Source organism: Clarias gariepinus, chromosome 3 (assembly GCF_024256425.1).
Source record: "Clarias gariepinus isolate MV-2021 ecotype Netherlands chromosome 3, CGAR_prim_01v2, whole genome shotgun sequence".
Lineage (NCBI taxonomy): Eukaryota > Metazoa > Chordata > Actinopteri > Siluriformes > Clariidae > Clarias > Clarias gariepinus.
In genome coordinates this window covers 25101745-25121375 of record NC_071102.1, presented here as the reverse complement: position 1 = coordinate 25121375, position 19631 = coordinate 25101745, and the positions used below count along the sequence as shown (strand labels likewise).

Below are 19631 nucleotides of genomic sequence, written 5' to 3'. Positions count from 1 at the left end.
GGTCCCAAGCCTAAATAAAGGGTTGCGTAAGGAAGGTCATCCGGCCCGGATAGTCTGCTGTGGCGACCCCTTGCCAGGAGCAGCCGAAAGACCAACAACAACAATCCTAAGCATTATCTCACACATTTGTAAAGGTTAACTTCACCTTATTTGGAAAACAAATTGCTTCAGACATTTAGATTATGATTGTAACATGGGTCCATGTTCCCTTTTAAGGTCCTGGTGCACCTTCCAGCAAAATAGTTGTCCCTGTACTGCTCACATCTTTTTAAAACTGGAAATACTCCAGAACCCACTGTTTTATACTGTAGAAGTAGGACCTTTCCATGATAATGTGCTAAATGTTTAGGTATATCATGCAGTTATTACTTATCATAACTTACATTACTTTGAAGTTAAAATAAGGTTGTATTACTGTAGATGATCTAATTTAAGCACTAAGTTTTCATTTTAAGAGTTAATTTAAAAGTCTAGACAAACTTTACACAAAAGTACAACGGTTCAAGGCGGTTTAGATTACATGATGTCTGTTACTAACATAACTTTCTTAGGAGATGTCCACCAGGTGGTACTACTGTTCAAGCTTTTAGAAGTCTCACCAGTGGTCGCAGTATGTTAAATTATCTCTCGCCTTGTGTTTATGGGAATGGGATGGAATTTGAGTGGGCTTTTTTGACTGAACAGGCCAGAGCTTTTTCTTTACAAAAATCTGTCTAATTTATTGTATATACTGTAGATATGCTCTTAAGCAAAGGAAACAGCTTGAGAAGTTTGTTTACCTCATAATGAGTGGGATTGGAGGACAGACAGAATTGAATTGTATTCCTTTAATGCAACATTTAACCAACTTCTCAGTATTTGATGCATATAACTCTTACATAAGCATGTACACTCAGCTTTCATCGGATATTCTGTATATACTGTAAAATCCATTATTTTTATTATAAGCAACAGAATTTACCAGAAAAAAAAGTAAGAAGTAAAAGGACTGATAAAAAGGTCTGGTAAAAGGTCTGGAGTTCACCTTCCCATGAGACAGTGTTGCTGAGATTGAGGCAGTGGGATAGAGAAACATCTGCTGGTGATGAAAAGAAGCCAGATGAGCTCTGACTCTGAGCTCATCACAAAGCAGATCTCCACCCTCTCACGACCCCGCCTGGAAAAATCCCAATCCATGAGCACATAGCGTTAGCACATTGTTCTAAGAACCTCAAAATTCCAGTGTGTTTTACATTTACAGACATGCCCTCTCCCCTGCATCGGAATAGCACTGGAGGAGAATCTAGTGTGCGTATTAATAGCTAGTTAATGCACCACTGAGAAACATATAATACCTTCTATTTAGGACATCATGCACTCCAAGAAAGCATTGAATACTCTGTATGCCAGGTAAAGACATTTTACGTTTTAAACTTCTTCGTTTGTTTTTGTCATAATGCATCGTTTATCTGTTTTACTGTACTGCATTTTGACCTGCAACAGTGTTCTTAAATAAAACAAAAAAAATATGATTTCAAGATAATAACTTCTGGATTTCCGTCATCTCCTAAATATCTTCCATGTGACAACATAAACCATGTTGAACAAGACAGTAATGTTAAAAGCAAATCCCAGGCTCATAGGAGGAGACATATTGCACATATCAGGGCAACATTCCAATACCTAAGGGATATTAGGTACCTAGGGGATGAAGTATCTCTGACCTAATCCATTCTACACAGTGTCTGTATAGTAATACTGCTCCGTCATCAGGCTTATTTTAGTTTTTAGCCTGCTGTAAAGCAGCACACCCAGTTATTATCAGTACAAAAGTAGAAACATAATGCTAATTCTATTCTTCCAAAACAAACATGTTTAAGGCGGAAGGTTCTCTCACTAGATTTTCTCACTAATATCAATACCGCACTCACTCACTTATCGTCTATACCGCGTTATCCTGTATACAGGGATATAGGGGAGGGGGCTGGAGCCTATCCCAGGAGACTTAGGGAACGAGGGGGTGGGTGGGGTGGGTTCACCCTGGACGGGTTACCAATCCAATCAGGACACACAGGATCAACACACACACATACTGTACATACACACACATTACGGCCAATTTGGGAAGACCAACTAGCTTAATCTTCATGTCTCTGGACTGTGACAGGAAATAGGAGTACCCAAAAGAAACCCACCAAGCACAGGGAGAACATGCAAACTCCACGCACACAGACCCGAGGTAGGAATCGAACCTGCACCCTGGTGAGGACACAGTGTTGACCACAATGCCACCGTGCCACCCCTACTAATATCTGTACATTAGTATTACATTTAATCTAGTACATTAATAATTGTGACATTGATTAGTAGTGATATTTCCTGTGCATATCTTAGTGACATTTGAGCATAGCTTGCATCCAGACAGACAATCAGTCAGGCTTGTCCCTTCTGGCCATGAAATGTTTTGCAATTTTGTTTTTTAAAACCTAAAATATATCATGCTAAAATTCCTTCTAATGTGGCTTCTGGTGTACTGCAAATAAAACTCAGATTCAAGCCATAAGCTTAGGCATGATCAGGAAACACTCACGCTGCTGATATCATTTTTCAAAAGTATCTCTCAACTCCCTTTCTTGGTGAATCACTCCGGAAAGTGGATGGTGAATGGTTTTACTGTAATCCCTTCAAAACACATGATCTGAAGGAATACCCCAGCATTATTTTAAAGCTAATCGCCTTCTACCACTTCAATAGCCTCTCGAGATTAACACGACCAAGAATTTCCATATTTTCCCTGTACAAGGAAAAAACTTTTACTTATAAAGGAATGACTAAAGTTTTTCTCTCTCTGTCTCTCTCTGTTTATATATATATACATATACAGAGTCAGTAAAAAATGTATACACACTTTAGGAAAAGAAAAATAACATTTTGCATATATATATATATATATATATATATATATATATATATATATATATATATATATATATATATATATATACTATTTTACATATGCTCAATCCTTCTCTTCGTGTGCAGCACATGCCAACAATTCCTTATTTATGTTGTTACTATAAAAAAAGAAAATATTGTGATGATTGTATTACAAATTAATTAACATTAGTGGCACTATGATATAAATCTGTATAATACCCTTTTAAGACATAAGAATACTGTACATAATACATAACTCTATGCAGACAGACACAGTATATTTATGCACAGTTGTGTTGGTGTGATGGTTTACAGATAAAAAAACATCTAAAATTACATTTTACTCTTTGGCTCCAGTACAGGTTAAACTAAAAAAAGAGCAGCTTTTTAGATTGAATGAAAATACAGTATAATGTGTCTTCAAAAATTCCTTAATAAGTCAACAACACAATTGTTTGCTCTCAGTACAGACTAGACATGACATATGTAGAGATTAGGTTAACAACATGCTGTCTTATTCTTTTAATATTGCATCTAGTTGATTTATTAGTGCACATCTGAAGGGCATTGTCATTTAGGATGCTGGCAGTGTTCTGTAAGTATATGCTGAGCAGATTGCTAAAACATTAGAAAAGCTTTCTTGTGCATCTATGAGATGCAGATAACAAAGCACTGCATAAATCAGCCATGCTGTAAATGTCAGACGTGGAGGATAAAATCATATCTCAATGTCTTTCTTTTTTTTTTTTTTTTTTTTTAGATCTGTACAATAGTGGGAGGCTGGCATTCAAAATCAGGAGTGAGCCATTCACTGGGTTTTCTTCTTTAGGGCTAATTCAAGCGATAGAAAGAAACATTTATTTAAAGGGTAACGAGTGTAACTTGATAAAAACAAAACTAGCTCTTTTATGATTACATTATGTCAGTATGCCAGTGTAAATGAATCTTTGCAGAATATAAATTGTCGTCCCTGACATGCAATCAATCAAGACTAAAAGGAAAATATAAATACACACACAAAAACTCTCACTAGCTATATTGAGCTTATAATTTGTGCTGCTTTATAGTTTGGCACCAGACCCTCAATATAGAACCCTCTAATTCTGCCGTATCCCTTAGCACTCTCATTGTGTCTACCAAGCACTACAGATTGTATGTAACTTTGAGTTTTTATAAGTTGAACACCAGAACTGGCTGTCAGTGTGTTGACCATTTTGCTTCTAGTTTTGTCTCTGTTCATCACTTGTTTATCTCCATCTGGATTTACAATATGTATCAGTCTTTCATTTAAAGTTCCCCAGCAGACAAACAGCTTAGTGACAGCTGATCTGCTGTTGGCTGTTGGTTAGAAACTATTATTACTAAGCATATTCATTAACTTAGATGAATGCTAGACAATCTTTCGAAAAACAGAAATAAGCAAGGATGTGAGTAAAGATGCTGAGTAAAAAGGAGCAAATTGAGAAATGTATTTATTCATTTATTCAGGCGTTATCTCGGTGGTTCAGGCGGCTAAGGCTCTAGGTTGTTGATTTGGGAAATCTGAAGATGCTCCATTGAGCCCTGCCATCGGTGGTTGCCACAGCCGTACTAACCAACTACTGCATTTAGTGTCCGTTAGAAAAATGGGAGGGTTGTGACAGGAAGGGCATCTGACATAAAAGTTGTGTGCGGATCTGGTGGTCCATTGTGGCAACGCTTTGACAAGAACAACCGAAGGAAAGTATTTACTCCCATATTTACTCATATTTGCCACATCGCATTATCGCATATGTCACATCGCATTGAAACACTTCATAAAGCAACATGCCGATCTTAGCCATTCTCAATAAGGTCATTACTTGCGACGAGAGCAACACAGCACAGCTCATCTACAAAATGTTACCCAAACACTGTATATCTATGTGGTAGGGCCACAAAATAAAAGCTCCATTAGCAGAGACATTATCGAGAAAAGATAAAAAATATAAAATATTAATGAGTATTTTCTAAAGTCTGTATAAATGAACATAATACCTGTACCCATATACGTTTAAGTTAAATTATGTTAGCATGACCATTTTCAGCCAAGGCGAGCACAACATGGGATGTGACAAAAACAACAACAGTTTTCACTTAACCAGTGTGTTGAGTAATGAAGCCTTGAGCTTTGTCCACCCCTGCACAGATAGAAGGTGTATGCAACTAAGCATGCTATTTCATTGCTTCTTTTAGATGAATCTTTTATCCATGTTCACATACTTTGTTGTCTTTGTCATTGTGCGATCCTAGAAACTTATCAGAATTTGTTTAATCATATGGGCCTTCACAAAAAAACATATAAATCTAATTTGGAGTTGCATGGAGTTCTGTTTAAAGGTCTGCCACATTGGCGATGCACATAGCAATATTGTCCAGAAACAATAAAAGGGAAAGAAAGAGAGAGAAAGAAAGTGATTGTAAAGCTATAAATGGAAGTGTAGAAGAAATTCCTTCCATGGTGGTTGAATGTTTGTCCCATGCAGATTTAGGCATCTAGCAGTCTTGGGAAGACTTTAATTCAGGCATAATTATAGCCTCATAAACACCAAAGCAAGCTAGCACGTTATTGTGGACAGGCCATGGTTTCTATGTGACATTCCTTTTGCACACTAGCGGGCTGAATTTCCGTGATTTTATTTCAATGCTTTTTGTTTTAAATTCATATTTTAAGGACACAACAAGACTTATCTAAAAGCTCAACAAACAAGTCGACACTGGCCACAATAAAAAGACACCAGAACACCCAGTGACCTACAGGCCACCAGGCATGTGAACCAACAGGCAAAAAGCCTAAGGCCACTGAATCCAAATTCCCCAAACCCCAAGAAGAACCCAAAACCAAGGTAGTTATAATGTCAGCAGTGTTAATGTACAATTCATTCTTTTTGAACGAATCTTTAACGTGATCAGAAGAACGAGTAGCCTGGAAGAGTGATTTGTTCATTTTCTACTGGGCACGCATGTGCAAATCATCGCAAAACCTCCGTGGGTCATGTACAGGAAACATAATTGAGCGATTCTTTCTCCATGAATCTTCTACTCGTTGTTCGTTCTTTCGTCACGTGACTCCCATAGATGCTATGCAATGCAGTACACAGGAAGCAGAATTGAGTGCAAATCAACAAATCTTTAAGTCCTGAGTCGTTCGTTCCTTTGTCACGTGACTCCCGTAGACGCTACGCAGTGCAATAGATTCAAAAGAACGAACGAACGAACGACTCAGACTGGAAGATATGAGAGGTGAGCTACTCATTCTGTTTTTTTATAATGTGTCCTTAGCTGAATTGTTATATTTTTATTACTGGAACTATAGCCAAAATTTGTGTATGTAGACGTATTGGGGGTCTTTTTATTGAAAACGCAACATTTTATTTTATTTCTAATCAAAAGAACAAAATGAATCAAATGATTTAAAAAAAAGATTTGTTCATTTTGATGAACGAGATTCAAAGATCCGAGTCACTAAAATGATTCAAATTTCCCATCACTAGTGTCAGTGTCTCTAATAAATGGCAAAAATGGAAACCAATAAAGGCTATGCTGTCAAAATGCCCAAACATACAGTTCTGTCATTGTTCCATTACAATTCGCGTGTAATGCATGCTTAGTCTATTAACTTTTAGTCTATTGTATCTTACATGGACCTTCTCTACTGCTCCATATACTGCTGACAACATGTTATGGGTGTCTTAGCCAAACAGATTAAATCTAGAAGAGGTTTCATCATGCCTATTGACTTCACACAGTTGTTAACGAAAGGCCGTATCAATCTACAGTCTATTTGCAAAGGTCAAGCCCTTTCTGAATCTGTGTGACCTGGAGAAAGTCATTTACGCGTTTATGAGTTCGCGACTAGAATATTGCAACGCTCTTTATGTTGGAGTCATTAAAGCTCGCCTGCATCGCCATGACTAATACTCACAAACACAAGTTTATTACTGACCTGCATCTGTTTAAAGCCATACTTAAAACTCATTTATTTACAGTGGCTTTTGGATTTTTATTAATTTTATGTTTTTTGTTTTGTATATTTTATTGCCATTTTATTGTCAGTTATTTTAATGCTGTGAAGCATTTGGTGTAACTTAGATTGCTTTAAGGTGCTATATAAATAAATGTTGATTTACAAATCATTATAAATCCTGTAATCGTTCTTAGTTCCACAAAAGCCATATCTTAACAAAAAAACAGGAGCCTCATTCTTTAGGTATGTTCTTGGACAGAGAGGGAAGGTTTACTCTTTTTATCCCAATCACACCAACCACCCCTGTGGCTACAAACTTAAAAAGTAAAAAAGAGTTATGGAACTTAAAGCTATTTTAGACTGTTAGTCTTTCCCCAGGGTCCTATTTAAACTTTCACCCTACACAGACAAGACATTGAGTTTGTCATGTCTTCCAGACATATGGGTAGTTTGTTTGAGACTTACAATTAAATACCAGTACAGAAAGCTCAAGGCTATATGTCCATTAAGACCCTATAATCGTGGCGTGACCTGCTCTGAGGAACAAGGATAAATTTGGATGCAACAAATCATAGCTCTAAAATGATCTGACACTAGTTAATGGGATGCTTTAGCTTCCGAGGCTGAATTAGAGGCTTTAGTGAGAGTAATGGGTGTGAACCTTTTACAGTACAATAAAACACATGAGGAGAGGAAGTGCAGAATCTCAGTGATGCCACACCCCATCCACTGCCATAACAATCCACAAATAAATAAAAGTATGTTGTTTATAATGGTAAGACACACAAGCAATTAGATTTACAACAAATATAGATCAAGTCATTTTAGAGCTTGTTAGGATATAATTTTTAGAGCTTAACAGAGTTCCATATAAACCAGAAATTTATAAACACAGGAAAATTTTTTTTTGCTGCCCTGGGTTTACTATGCTAGAAATGCATTAGAATAATATAAAGAAATTAAATAAAATCACATGCCTATACCAGTGGCCTATGGGTGAATTGTATATCTGATTACCTACAGTATCCATTGTTGATGGGAAAAGAATTTGTAGAAATAGTTAAAAGGTTAAAGCTAAAAAATAAGCTGATGAGCTTAACGTAATCTGTGATATTATTATTTCAGGTTTAAGCTCATGAACATGTCTGTCTGTCTTTCTGTACAACAGAAACTTATTAATAATAAGATAAAATGCTGTGATTTTTTTTATTTATCCATTATTGCTAATGATAAAAAGAGCCTCTGTTTCCATCCTGTGTATGAGTATGTGTTGATGTGTGAGCTCTCATCGCTAGAAATCTCCATGGATAATGGCCTTTGCGTGATACTTATTACACACACACACACACACACACAGACAGCAAACGTCTGTCATTTGTAAACCCACTGAAAGCACCACACTTCCATTTGCCTAAGTAAGTCATTAGCAATAACATAAAATAAAATAAAAAATTTCTGGTTTGCCCATTTTAGCTATACCACAAGAACACATTGAGTCTCTTCCCTAAAATATGAAAAACTGTTTTGTTTTGTTTTTAACTAAAAATACCTCATTTTACCCCAGCTTGTGTGGATGGTTCTAATAAAGGTGATTATAAAGCAATTGGTCTTCATGACTGGCAGTACTGAGTGCCCTGGTTAATATGTAGTCCACTTAATGGAGGTTGCTTGACACAGACAGCATTTTTTTTTTTTACCAAACTCCTTTACCACAACATTTGTGTTTCACTTTGTGTCAAGTGGCAAAAATAAACGCATATAATTTATCAGCTCTTTAGATCATAATGTTATCACATACAACCATGTTTCAGGGTTTCAATTCAAAGCTTTCTGTGACCGCAAAGTTTTCCTCTGCTGTTAAAACTTCCCACACTTACTAAACATCTCAATCATGTTTAAAACTGGCAACTCAACCTTCATATACTGAACTCATCATGTTGGCCTTCCTTCCCAGGTGAGCAGGGTGAGTTGTTGATGCTGAGAAACCTGCAAACTGAAGGAGGAGTCAGCAAAGCTAATTACATAAGATGGAAGCAAAAAGCAGAAAACAAATGACCCATAACATCGGAATTTCCCTTAGTCATCTCTCCCCCATTCGTACGCCACTAAATCAAGAGGTTTACAGTAATGCTGTGCTTTGCTAGTGCTGTAAGAGGGCAAGAGGTCTGGTGTTGGATTACGTTTCATAAATTAAATATATATTTGAGTTATAGTTTCATGATGGAGAGGTTAAAAAAGGAGGCCAGTCAGTGTGAGGGCATGATTCAAATGGTTATAAATGCACAGATGATCATGAATTGGTGCTTGTCTTGTCTCCTGGAGTCTCATATCTTAACTCAATTTGTGCCTAATGGAGGAAAGGAAGCGGCTGCTCTGGGCGCCATTACGGCGAGGCACAGGGGGATTGTATTAGGAGCCTTCTTCTCCTTCTAAGCAATTATTTTCTTTGTTTCATCCCAAAAGATTTAGCTGATATGTCTAAATACTATTGAATACAGTATATAGTTGATTTCCTGTATGTTTATTTATACTTTTTAATTTAACAGCTGTGATTCAATTCATTCTTTCTAATTGATTATCATATAAAATATAAACAATAATTTACAGGTTCTTGAATAGTGAATGCTCTAATAATAAATTGTGTGTGTGCCGAATGATGGATACAGCACCCCATCCAGAGTATACCCTGCCTTGTGCCCTAAGTCTCCTAAGATAGGCTCCAGGCTTTCCACGGCTCTATATACGGGATAAAGCGTTATAGAAGATGAGTGAGTGAATGAGTGAGTAAGTGAGAAATTAAATTATTGATTATTTTCCTAAAACGATGCTCTATCTCCATCAAATCCAAACCCAAGGCAACTTATATATATCAGCAAGACTCATCAGTGTCACAGCAATGAAAATCACCATGCACCTTTATATTTTATTCATTTAGAAGTATTAGCTTATTAGACTGGTCAATTAAATTATCCAAACCTTAATAACTGAAAAAATATATATAACTGTATAATCATCTGTATGAATATCAATTATCTCTGTATACAGGGTCCCAGGGGCTCTGGAGCCTATCCCAGGAGCCTATCCCAGGAGCCTTAGGGCACAAGGAGGGGTACACCCTGGACGGTGTGCCAATTTAATGAATCTACACACACATACACACACACACACACACACACACACTATGGACAATTTGAGAACCCAATTAGCTTAATCTGCATGTCTTTGAACTGTGGATGGAAACCAGAGCACCTGGAGGAAACCCACCAATAATGGGGAGAACATGCAAACTCCACACACAGACCGGAGGCGAGAATCGAACCCTGATCCTGGAGGAGTGAGGCCATAGTAAAAAAAAAAAAAAAAAAAAAAAAAATATATATATATATATATATATATATATATATATATATATATATATAAACATGTTTTTATGGGAAATATTATTGTACACATTGAGAATAATCTTTATACAGCTTGTATAACAAATCTGTGTAAATGAGTTTGAATCTGTGGGGTGTTTTAGAATATATTGAAGAAGTTATGAAGAAAATCTGTACCTAGTCTACAGTTAAAAGTCACTTTGGAGATGCATTTTAATAACCTACTGTACTGTTCACGGCTGTAAATCAACTTACAGATCATGCCCCCCATACTATCTTAACTAGTAGACACCTTTACTAAGTGACAGATGGTAACTAATAAACTTGACGTACTATTCATTATACTAGTGTGCAGTTTTGATTGCAGTAGGCACACAAGCAAACCATCTCAAAATTAGTATGTGAAAGGGGCCTGGGGCAGAAAACCACTCTCAGCAGTTTTTTCTCTCCCTCAAACAGTTTTTTTGTGGAATTTAAAGTTTTCATTAATGTTACAGTGCTTTTATTCCTAAAGCATTGCTTTACTACTCAGGAAAAACATTTTTTAGGACAACATTGATAAACCGTTTCATTATGATTGCACATTGTGTCCTGACAGAAGATTCATAACATTAGCCACTGTATTGGTGTAATGTACTGCAATACGGCAGATCTGCTTTATGAATTTTAATGTCTAGTGAAGACGTGAAGAGCTGTGAGTTCATGAAGCTCAAAAAGGCATGCATTGAGATTTTTAGAGTAAAAAATCGTTTGTTTTATTTATGGGACAGTTAGGAATAACCAAAAATTATTATTTTTAAACGGTATAGGATTTTAAATATTTTCCCCTTTGCTCTAACAAATGCTTGTTTTTTTTTATTCAGTGGTCAGTATGCCATTACTTTAAATAAAGCCCTTGTGGGGTGGAGGGGGGGGTGGACTTTCTCCCTTTTTTTATTCTGGTGTCGGCATGTCAGATTATTTGATCAGCATAATTTAGCACAGGTTTTACACTCAATGCCTTTCCTGTCACTGGACGAGTGGTGGTGGTGAGGCTTAAACCCATTCAGCAGGCCAAAGCCTCAACCCTCTGAGCCACCTTGTTAAATGAAGGTCATTATTATGTATTATTTTTATTTTTCAGCAATCATTAAGGATTATAGCTATTATTTTTGTAAAGAATGATGTGATTGTCCTGCTTCTCCCCCCCCCCAAAAAAAATTATTTTGTCTTTATGCAAGTTAATATACGAAGAACACAACAAAGATTAAAAATATTATCATTAACAGCCACAAACCTTATCTGAAAAAATGTCAACTTGTACAGGAAAGGTCCAGGTCAAGCAGAAACCAAGAAGAATAATGGATAAGAAGAAAGGTGTATGAAAAATTTAAAGAAATTGTAGAAAGTTAGACATGTTCCCCTTTTCGTAAAATAAAGTTCATTAAGATGCTTGAGTGAATAAGCCTCTTTGACTACTCTGTTATATATTAGCCTTCTTTATTTGGATCATTAGTAATATCCTGTTAAAACCTAACTCTAGTGACTTATTGGGAGGATCCAAGAGTTTTCTGCGGAAAGGTTTATTAAGGCTGGGAAAAATACAAAATGTGAGGAAGTAGTCATCTTGAGCATTGATTAAAAGGTTCATCAATTTTAAAACCCATTAACCAGCAAGCTCTCTTATTCTGGAGTGCATTTTCATGGCTAAGAGCAGGTCTCGGATCGGCTGATTGTTCAGTGAGTATTTCCCACAGTCTGTTTCTTGCTGGCCACCTGTGTCAGACGTTAAACAGTATTAAATATGTTTAATAAGACATTTTGAAACATAGGTTTATGAAAGAGTGAGAAAGAGAGCTCAATAAAGCGTTGCATCATGCCTGAATTTGTTGCTCAAGTCATATGCTTTTAAACCAGGAGATAAATACGGTCTGAATAATGACAAACCGCAGGCTCTCAGTTGGAGTCACACTAAGTCTTATGACTGAGCACAGGGAAGAAGAGGCGTGCTGTTAGAAGTGTTTTAATAGTTAACGTAATATTACACTGAATATTTTAGCAGTATTTTTAGTGAGTGAAATTGCTGGATTTGGATTGTGAGGAATGCCATAGAGTGGATGCACATAATTAAATCAGACAGGTCAGGGGAGTTTTTCTCCAAAATAACAATTTGTGTGTTGCTGTTGTAAAGCTAATCTAAAGTCAAGTCTCTATCCATCACTCTTGTATAATTCTTGTAGATTGTTTTGTTTGTTATTGTACTTAAATAAAATGAATGGGGAAAACTGCCTTTGCTTAAGCTTGGCTTTTAAAAACATGCATATCATAGCTTAAGTTACTTTGAGTGCTTAGAAACATCCTTTATGCTGACTGTCCCTCTGTGGTAATGCATATAGATGCCCGGTTCACCTATAAAAGCTTACAATAAGCAATTAGCTCTTAAAGACCACACAATAAACAAAAAACTAGTGTTAATGCTAATCTGCAGCCGGAGGTCTAGAGAGAGCTGATTGGCCAAGCTCTCTCAGAGGGGAGGGATGAGAGGTACTTAGTGCTCCTATATTAATCACAGCTCTAGAGCCAATAAAGGGCATCTGTGAGCTCACGCAGAAGAAGGAGTGGATAGCGCTATCCTCCGAGTGTGGTACGCCGCCCCGTGAGCGAGCAGTTTGAAAAAGATGCGGTCGGCTGGCGTCACGTGGTTCGAAGGAAACACGTGATAGTCTTCTGCCCTCCCGACTAAATGGTAGTAGCCTTAATGTGGGAGCCCCCTAGTGACAGGGAGGAATTTAACACGACTAAATTAGGCAGAAAATCAGGGAAAAATAAAATAAAATAAAAACTAGTGTTGTGCCTTAATGGTTTACTCAGAACTGGGCAGATGTTGCTTTCTATACATTGTTGCTTAAAGACTTTATTCGCTTTTTCCGGCATATAGAAGGATGTTTAATTAAATTTTACGTTCTGCATTTGTATATCTGTTTAGGATAAGATGCAGACATAATGGTACTCTTTTACAGTAGCTTATTTCAGCACTGGCACATTATCCCAAACCTTGGCAAAAAAAAAAGACAAATCAATCCATCTGTTTTGTGTCCTCATAATTCTTACTGCTTTCTACCAAAAAGCCAGAATCATCTTCCCTTATATGCATTCATGTAACTAGCTAATTTATTTATTTATTTATTAAATGATTACAAACACATTAATGTTGGGTCTAAGAAAATCAATGAATTATTTATACGATTCATTGTGGTATAACAATGCATCATTGTGAACCTCTAGAATATATATTCGTTATTACAAATGATGGTTATTTTGCTACCAGTTCCTATTGTTATTTATTAATTTATTCAGTTGTAATTTTATTCTGCATGAATGCTACCTAAAGCTATAAATAAGGATAAAATGTAAGCAGATATTGTTCAAAGTGTTCCTGATGACAAGCGTTACCTTGAAAAGTGATCTGTCATCATTAAGAAGGTTAACACCCAGTCAGCCTCTGGTAAAGGCCAATCATTAGCTTAACGGTATAGAAAGTGATGACATTACAAGCAATTAACTCATTGTACATGCTGTTTCCTGAAGCGTAGACAGTAAGTACTAGAGGATATACGTATTGACATTTCCTTCTGCTGGGTGTTGTATTTACTCATTTGTCAGGTCTTAGACTAAGATTCAGCCCTTCAAAAAAAAAATCTTCATCTGAATAAGGATGAGCTAATTAGAGCACAAGCAGGGAACACATCTTTACCCTACAGCCCTGGCAGTAAACAAAGCTTATTTTATAGAAGTCTAATAAATAGTGTTTTGGTTATAGCGCAGTTAAAAGGTCAGACTTTTCCCTTAAATAAGCAGCACCTTTGTGTGGAAACTGGGTGGTGAAAATACAGGAAACACCCAACATTTTTTCCACATGCTGCCCTTTACACACACAATTATTTCTAAGCATTGAATCAAACCTTGATGCTTTACTGCTTGCTCTCCCATAATGAGATATTCAGCAAAAAACATAATGGTTTGTGCTATGTACTGTGAAAATAGTCCTTTTAGAAAGTTAGTTATTATGAAAGCAAAGGGTTAAAATGCCTCAGCTAAGACTTGGAATCGTTTCACACATACTTCAAGTCTTTCTTGAAAACAAAACATACTGTCAAACCAGTGTAATAAAAAAAGTAAGTATAAACTAACATGGTAGATTGTAAAAAAAAAAAAGAACCCTTAACACAAGACAAAAGGAGTTTAAAAACTAGAAAACAACAGACCACAGTAACTAGAAATAAAAGGCACGTAAGAAATGGTGCAAACGAGGAATAATGAAACACAGGTGAGAGTCAGCAGTGACATGTGACCTGCTGGGGTTTAAGGGGAAGTGTAGTCCAGCACTTTTTTAACACTCCATCCATCTAGGAACCTTTGTAGTTCAACCAGGGAGCGTGGGGGCCAATGGTGAACGGTGTATTTATTCGCATTATGTACTATATGACCGTGGTACTGTAGGACCTCCGGTCAACATTCACACACTATGTGCAATTAGGGAACGGCAATTAGCCTAATCTGCATGACTTTGGAATGTTTGAACCAAAAGGAAGCCCATCAAGCACCGGGAGAACATGCAAACTCCATGCACACAGACCTGATACAGGAATTGAACCCAGGACCTGAAGGTGCAAGGCAACAGTGCAAACCACTAAGCCACCTTGCCACCTATTTAACTCTGGTCATGATGATCCCCTACAGTGCACATTTTAGTGTTTTCCCAGCATACCTGATTTAACTAATCAGCTAATTAACAATCTTTGCTTTTGTTGAAGTGGAGGTGATTTAAAAAATCAATAGCAAATGAAAAGAAACAGATCTGCAAGACAATGGTGCGAATAGCCTGAAAGTGTTGCTTTAACGTGAACCTGTTTGTCGGCTATTATTCGTCTGCAGGAGAAGTAGTGTGAATTATGGACACAGGTGCGTTTAATGAAAAACATACCCACATATGCACCTGACTGACTCACCTAGCAATGATCCATAGCATATCCAAAATTTATGGCTAAACAGCTGAATACTTTAATCACAAGCATTGTAATGCCATAAAATGCCTATATGGCACTGCTGTGATTGAAGCTGTTTTACCTTTGTAGAATTGACTAAGGATGTGTAAGCATATGAAAAGATGCACACGTCGGAGGCTTTGCATATTTCATAGTAATATTTTTAAGTTATTACATTAGGTTTTAATAGGACTAAAAACAGTCATGACTAATTTTGGATTAATTTGGTCAAATTGGCATTGAGTGTGATCTTCTGCCTTATTATAGTTATATGGAGTGAAGCTAATTGGTTTATTGTCATTTGACTGACTAACATCACATATTTCTTCTTTTACATTAAGCTATCTTAAGTTAGATTTCTAGATTGATTACAGTATAGATACAGTATGATAATGTACACAAATTGGCAATGCTTCTTAATAATTTGATAATAATTTAGTAGCATTATCCTATCTTAAGTCAACAAAATGACCATAAACGCAGACCTTGGAATCTGTTCCTACCTGGTTCTAACTTGTCCACATGTCCATTATTCCAGAAAGCCTTAACTTGATTTGGGTGGTGTTTGGTGATAAAATTGGCCTTTGCCTTCTTTTTGCTGATGGGGTTTCCCATGACAGTCCCTTTAGCCTCCAAAGAACACTTGACTCCCAAAATGTACAGAACATCTGCTGCATCTGGAGCCTCCTACTCCTTCAGTTTTTACTCCCTCATTTTGCTTCCTTCCTTAGCTACTCCAGCTGCAGATGCAGGACAGTGCGGTCACGTTATGTGCAGTGCCAGCAATCCAGGCTGCTTGTGTGCATGGTGTGTATGAACACCACCCTCTCTTCCTTGTTTAGAACAATCTCCTTTCAGCGGTGATCAGTTACAGATCTGTCTAGTGAGGAAGGAGGGATCGCAGCCAGCTCTTTCTGGCCCTACCCACCCCTGATAACACACACTCTCTCTCTCTCTCACACACACACACACACACACACACAAACACAGACAGACGCTATTCTTTCATGTTATGTAGTTCAGCTTAACTAGCATTTGGAGGAAGGTCAGAGTAATCTTGTGTGTTCAAGGATGTTCCTCAATCCTGTCATTTTGCCATGACCAATCTTATCAGAGGCTGACCTGATCTGTTAGAGCTCCAGTATGTTCCTGTTTCTCTGAGGCCCGGCTTATACACATATATTCTTTGTTCACTAGAACATTGTTTTCGGGTCTCATATTTCCTAATCTATTTTTGTTACTGTGCTCTCTCTCTCTCTCTCTCTCTCTCTCTCTCTCAGTGCTTCTTTGGCTTATATGCTTTTTAGCTTTCAATGTCCTTTTATATGGCCCTGATTTTCACAGGAACATTCCAGATCTGTCAGCTAGGTGTGTTCTTTTTGATCAGTCATCCACTACCAGCAAAAAGCCACTGCACATGCACAGTTTATTCCACAACGTATTCCATCTGAATATGGGCTTAACAATACTATCATTGATATTAAGTTAATGTGTGATTAACCCTACAAATCTAATACAGTATATCAACTATGTAGTTAAAACATTGTATTATGTTTAAAAGTAAGACAATACATTATAAGACAATACTGTTCGTTGTTTTGAACTTTTTCACACTTTGTAGTATTAAAACCTACTTTACAATGGAAATGCAGTTATTTGGGATGAACTGTGATAAATATACACAAATCAAACGAAACTATGATACTGAATTAGAAAAAAAATTATGAACTTGCAACATTATGAAGGGTGTTTAAGTCAAAGCAGGACTTTTGAATGTGCAGAATAATAAAAAACAGTTCTGAGCGTAAAAAAAACTACCTTTATTTCTCTACTCTAATGCACTTATTCTGGAATCATTAATCCAGGACATACAGGCTTCTGTTCGATGTTTTTGCATGTTGTATTGTAAATAAGAGTCTCATCACTGCATTGTGGATGTCAATCATTTTACTTCTTCATTCACAAGAAATTTCATCACAAATCCCGGTTTGACCTGAACACCTAAGTATTTTTTTTGTTACAAATTTAAATTTTGTGTTTATGTAAGTAACCAGCCTCCTGCTATGAAATCCTTAAATTAGTTTAGTTCAAAACCATTTGTTATTTGATGTAACATAATTTGTGTAAAGAATTTGAACTATGCATAAATAAAGTGCCATATGTATGTCTCAACTTAAATACACCTGCTCCTCGAAGGCCACAGAGTTTGTATGACAACATAAAAAATCAGAGGCTGAGTAAGGAGGACAATAGTCAGAGCAGCAACTAAGTTGTAAGACAATAAATGGGAAAAGTTCAGGGGGTGAATAGTTACAGTATTCTTAATTTTAAGATGATGTATTTTCCATTTTTCCAGTGTACATCAATATTCCCATCTAATTTAGCACAGAAAATTACTTCTGCACTTTATTGGTAAATGTAGGATTCACTAACATATTGATCAAATTAACTATTGTTCTGCCTATTCTTTATTAAGCACACTTGGATTTCATGTATGGGCCAGGGGTAGCTCAGTGGTTAAGGCATTGGATTACGAGGTTCAAACCCCACAACCACCAAGTTGGCACTGTTGGGCCCTTGAGCAAGGCCCTTTTTCCCTAACTGCTCAGATGTGTAATGAAATAAAAATGTAAGTCGCTCTGGATAAGAGCCTAATGTCTAAAATGCCTAAATGTATCAGTACAGTACAAATGTAGCATAAATAGCATTCACAATATGGTGACTTTCTTAAATAGACATTGGATAATGAGAAAATTGATAATATTGGCACATGTACACTGAGAGCCAGTTATTGAATAGAGGCTTAAATAATGGCTAATTAAATCCATATAAAATCCTTGTATGTTAATCCTAAACACCAACATACTGTACACTGTGAATGCTGCACCCCTTACAGCTGCAGTGAGTGCAATTATTCCTACCGTCTATATATATTGAAACCATTACCATGTCACCTTTCAAATCTGCCATTTGAGTCAGATAGTTACCAATTTTTTTTAATTTTTTTTTTAATGGCAACTGCGTGTACAGTGTGATTTCTGGATCCTCTTACACATAACCATCATCACCACTACTCACACTCTCATGTTCTTATACTCTTTAAAGTAAACAATCTTTGAAAATCTCCTGGTGATTAGGTGAATTTATCACTACTGCAGTGATGTGTGACTGAGAGTCTCACACCTTCTGATAAATGGATGTCCATGTGACAGTATTGATTAGGAAATTGAAATCCTGTGGGTTGCTTCAGGTCAAGCATCAGGTATCAGGTCAGGCAAAAAAACAAAAAAAAAAAACACTCAGTCTGGTAGCGCAAGAAACTACCTAAATGTTAGCATTTATGACATTACATTACATTATATCCAGAAGGCCAGGCTTCACTTACAGTCCTATCAGTTCTCCGTTGCAAGCCTAGTTCATTAAAGCCTCTCTCCTTTATTGATTTCTTTCCTGCCCAGAAAATGCACATTGGTATTGTAGTTGGCTTGTGATCTGAAGAAGTGGATATTGCATGACGAAGATATAATGCCCTGAGGGTTGCACGGTGCTTTACTTAGAATAACCTTCTCGGTCTAAAGTATGAAATCTAACTGCTGACTTTAAAATGCAACCAGATGTCTAAATTTCACCCAGGAGTGCATATGCTGTCTGTCTTTTGTGGCCACTTTTTATTACGCCTCTAAAGATTATGCATAATTATTGAGGGATTTGAAATGAAAATTTTTACAGTGATGGGTCTAAGCTATTATTTCTATCAATTATAGAGAACAAGTCATATTTTTAATGCTTAAAAGACCGATCTTCTGTAGGTTATGATATATACCTTAGGCTTACAGTCTGTTATTTAAGCATTCAAGGCTAGTGTATTATCCTGTTTCAGTGATCAAAGTCACAGACTGACTTTTTGAGCTGTGGCAAAATACGCTAACCTTAGCTCACTACTCCACTGCCTTAATCCTGTTGTCCAGAAGACTATTAAAATACCTGAACACAGCCTGAGCCAATGTGAGTTTAATGCCAGGGGACAGAAAGTGAGGAAAATGAGCTGTGAACAACATGTTTCTGTCCTGGTTCAGTTTCAGCCTACTGACTTTTGAGTGGTTTAATTCATACTGCCCTCTTCTGGTTGAGGCCCATGCAGCTTGGCAGAGTGCATTCTTTTACTCTGGAACATCAAACTGGGCAGAAATCCTTCTATCCTACTACATTGAGGTAAATTAAATGTTTTCTCACCCTTAAATCCACTAATGTGTTAAATGAGCTAGAAAATCATCTGTGCTGGAATGTGGGTCGAAAGGTAGCTGGAGTTGAGAAGAAATTCCATCT

At 36.8% G+C, this 19631-nt stretch overlaps 1 protein-coding gene across 3 annotated transcripts in view; it reads right to left on the bottom strand.

Annotated features, from left to right (window-relative positions):
* Positions 1-19631, bottom strand: part of kiaa1522 (KIAA1522 ortholog) — a 40248-nt gene that overhangs the window by 11326 nt on the left and 9291 nt on the right. The window contains exon 1 of one of the 3 annotated variants that reach the window (XM_053492759.1): positions 15809-16147. The exons of the other annotated variants lie outside the window; for them this stretch is intronic. Within the exon in view, the coding sequence (XP_053348734.1) occupies positions 15809-15920 (112 nt within the window). The 5' untranslated portion in view covers positions 15921-16147. Of the gene's footprint in view, positions 1-15808; positions 16148-19631 lie in introns of those variants that run through there. 3 annotated transcript variants of the gene reach the window in all.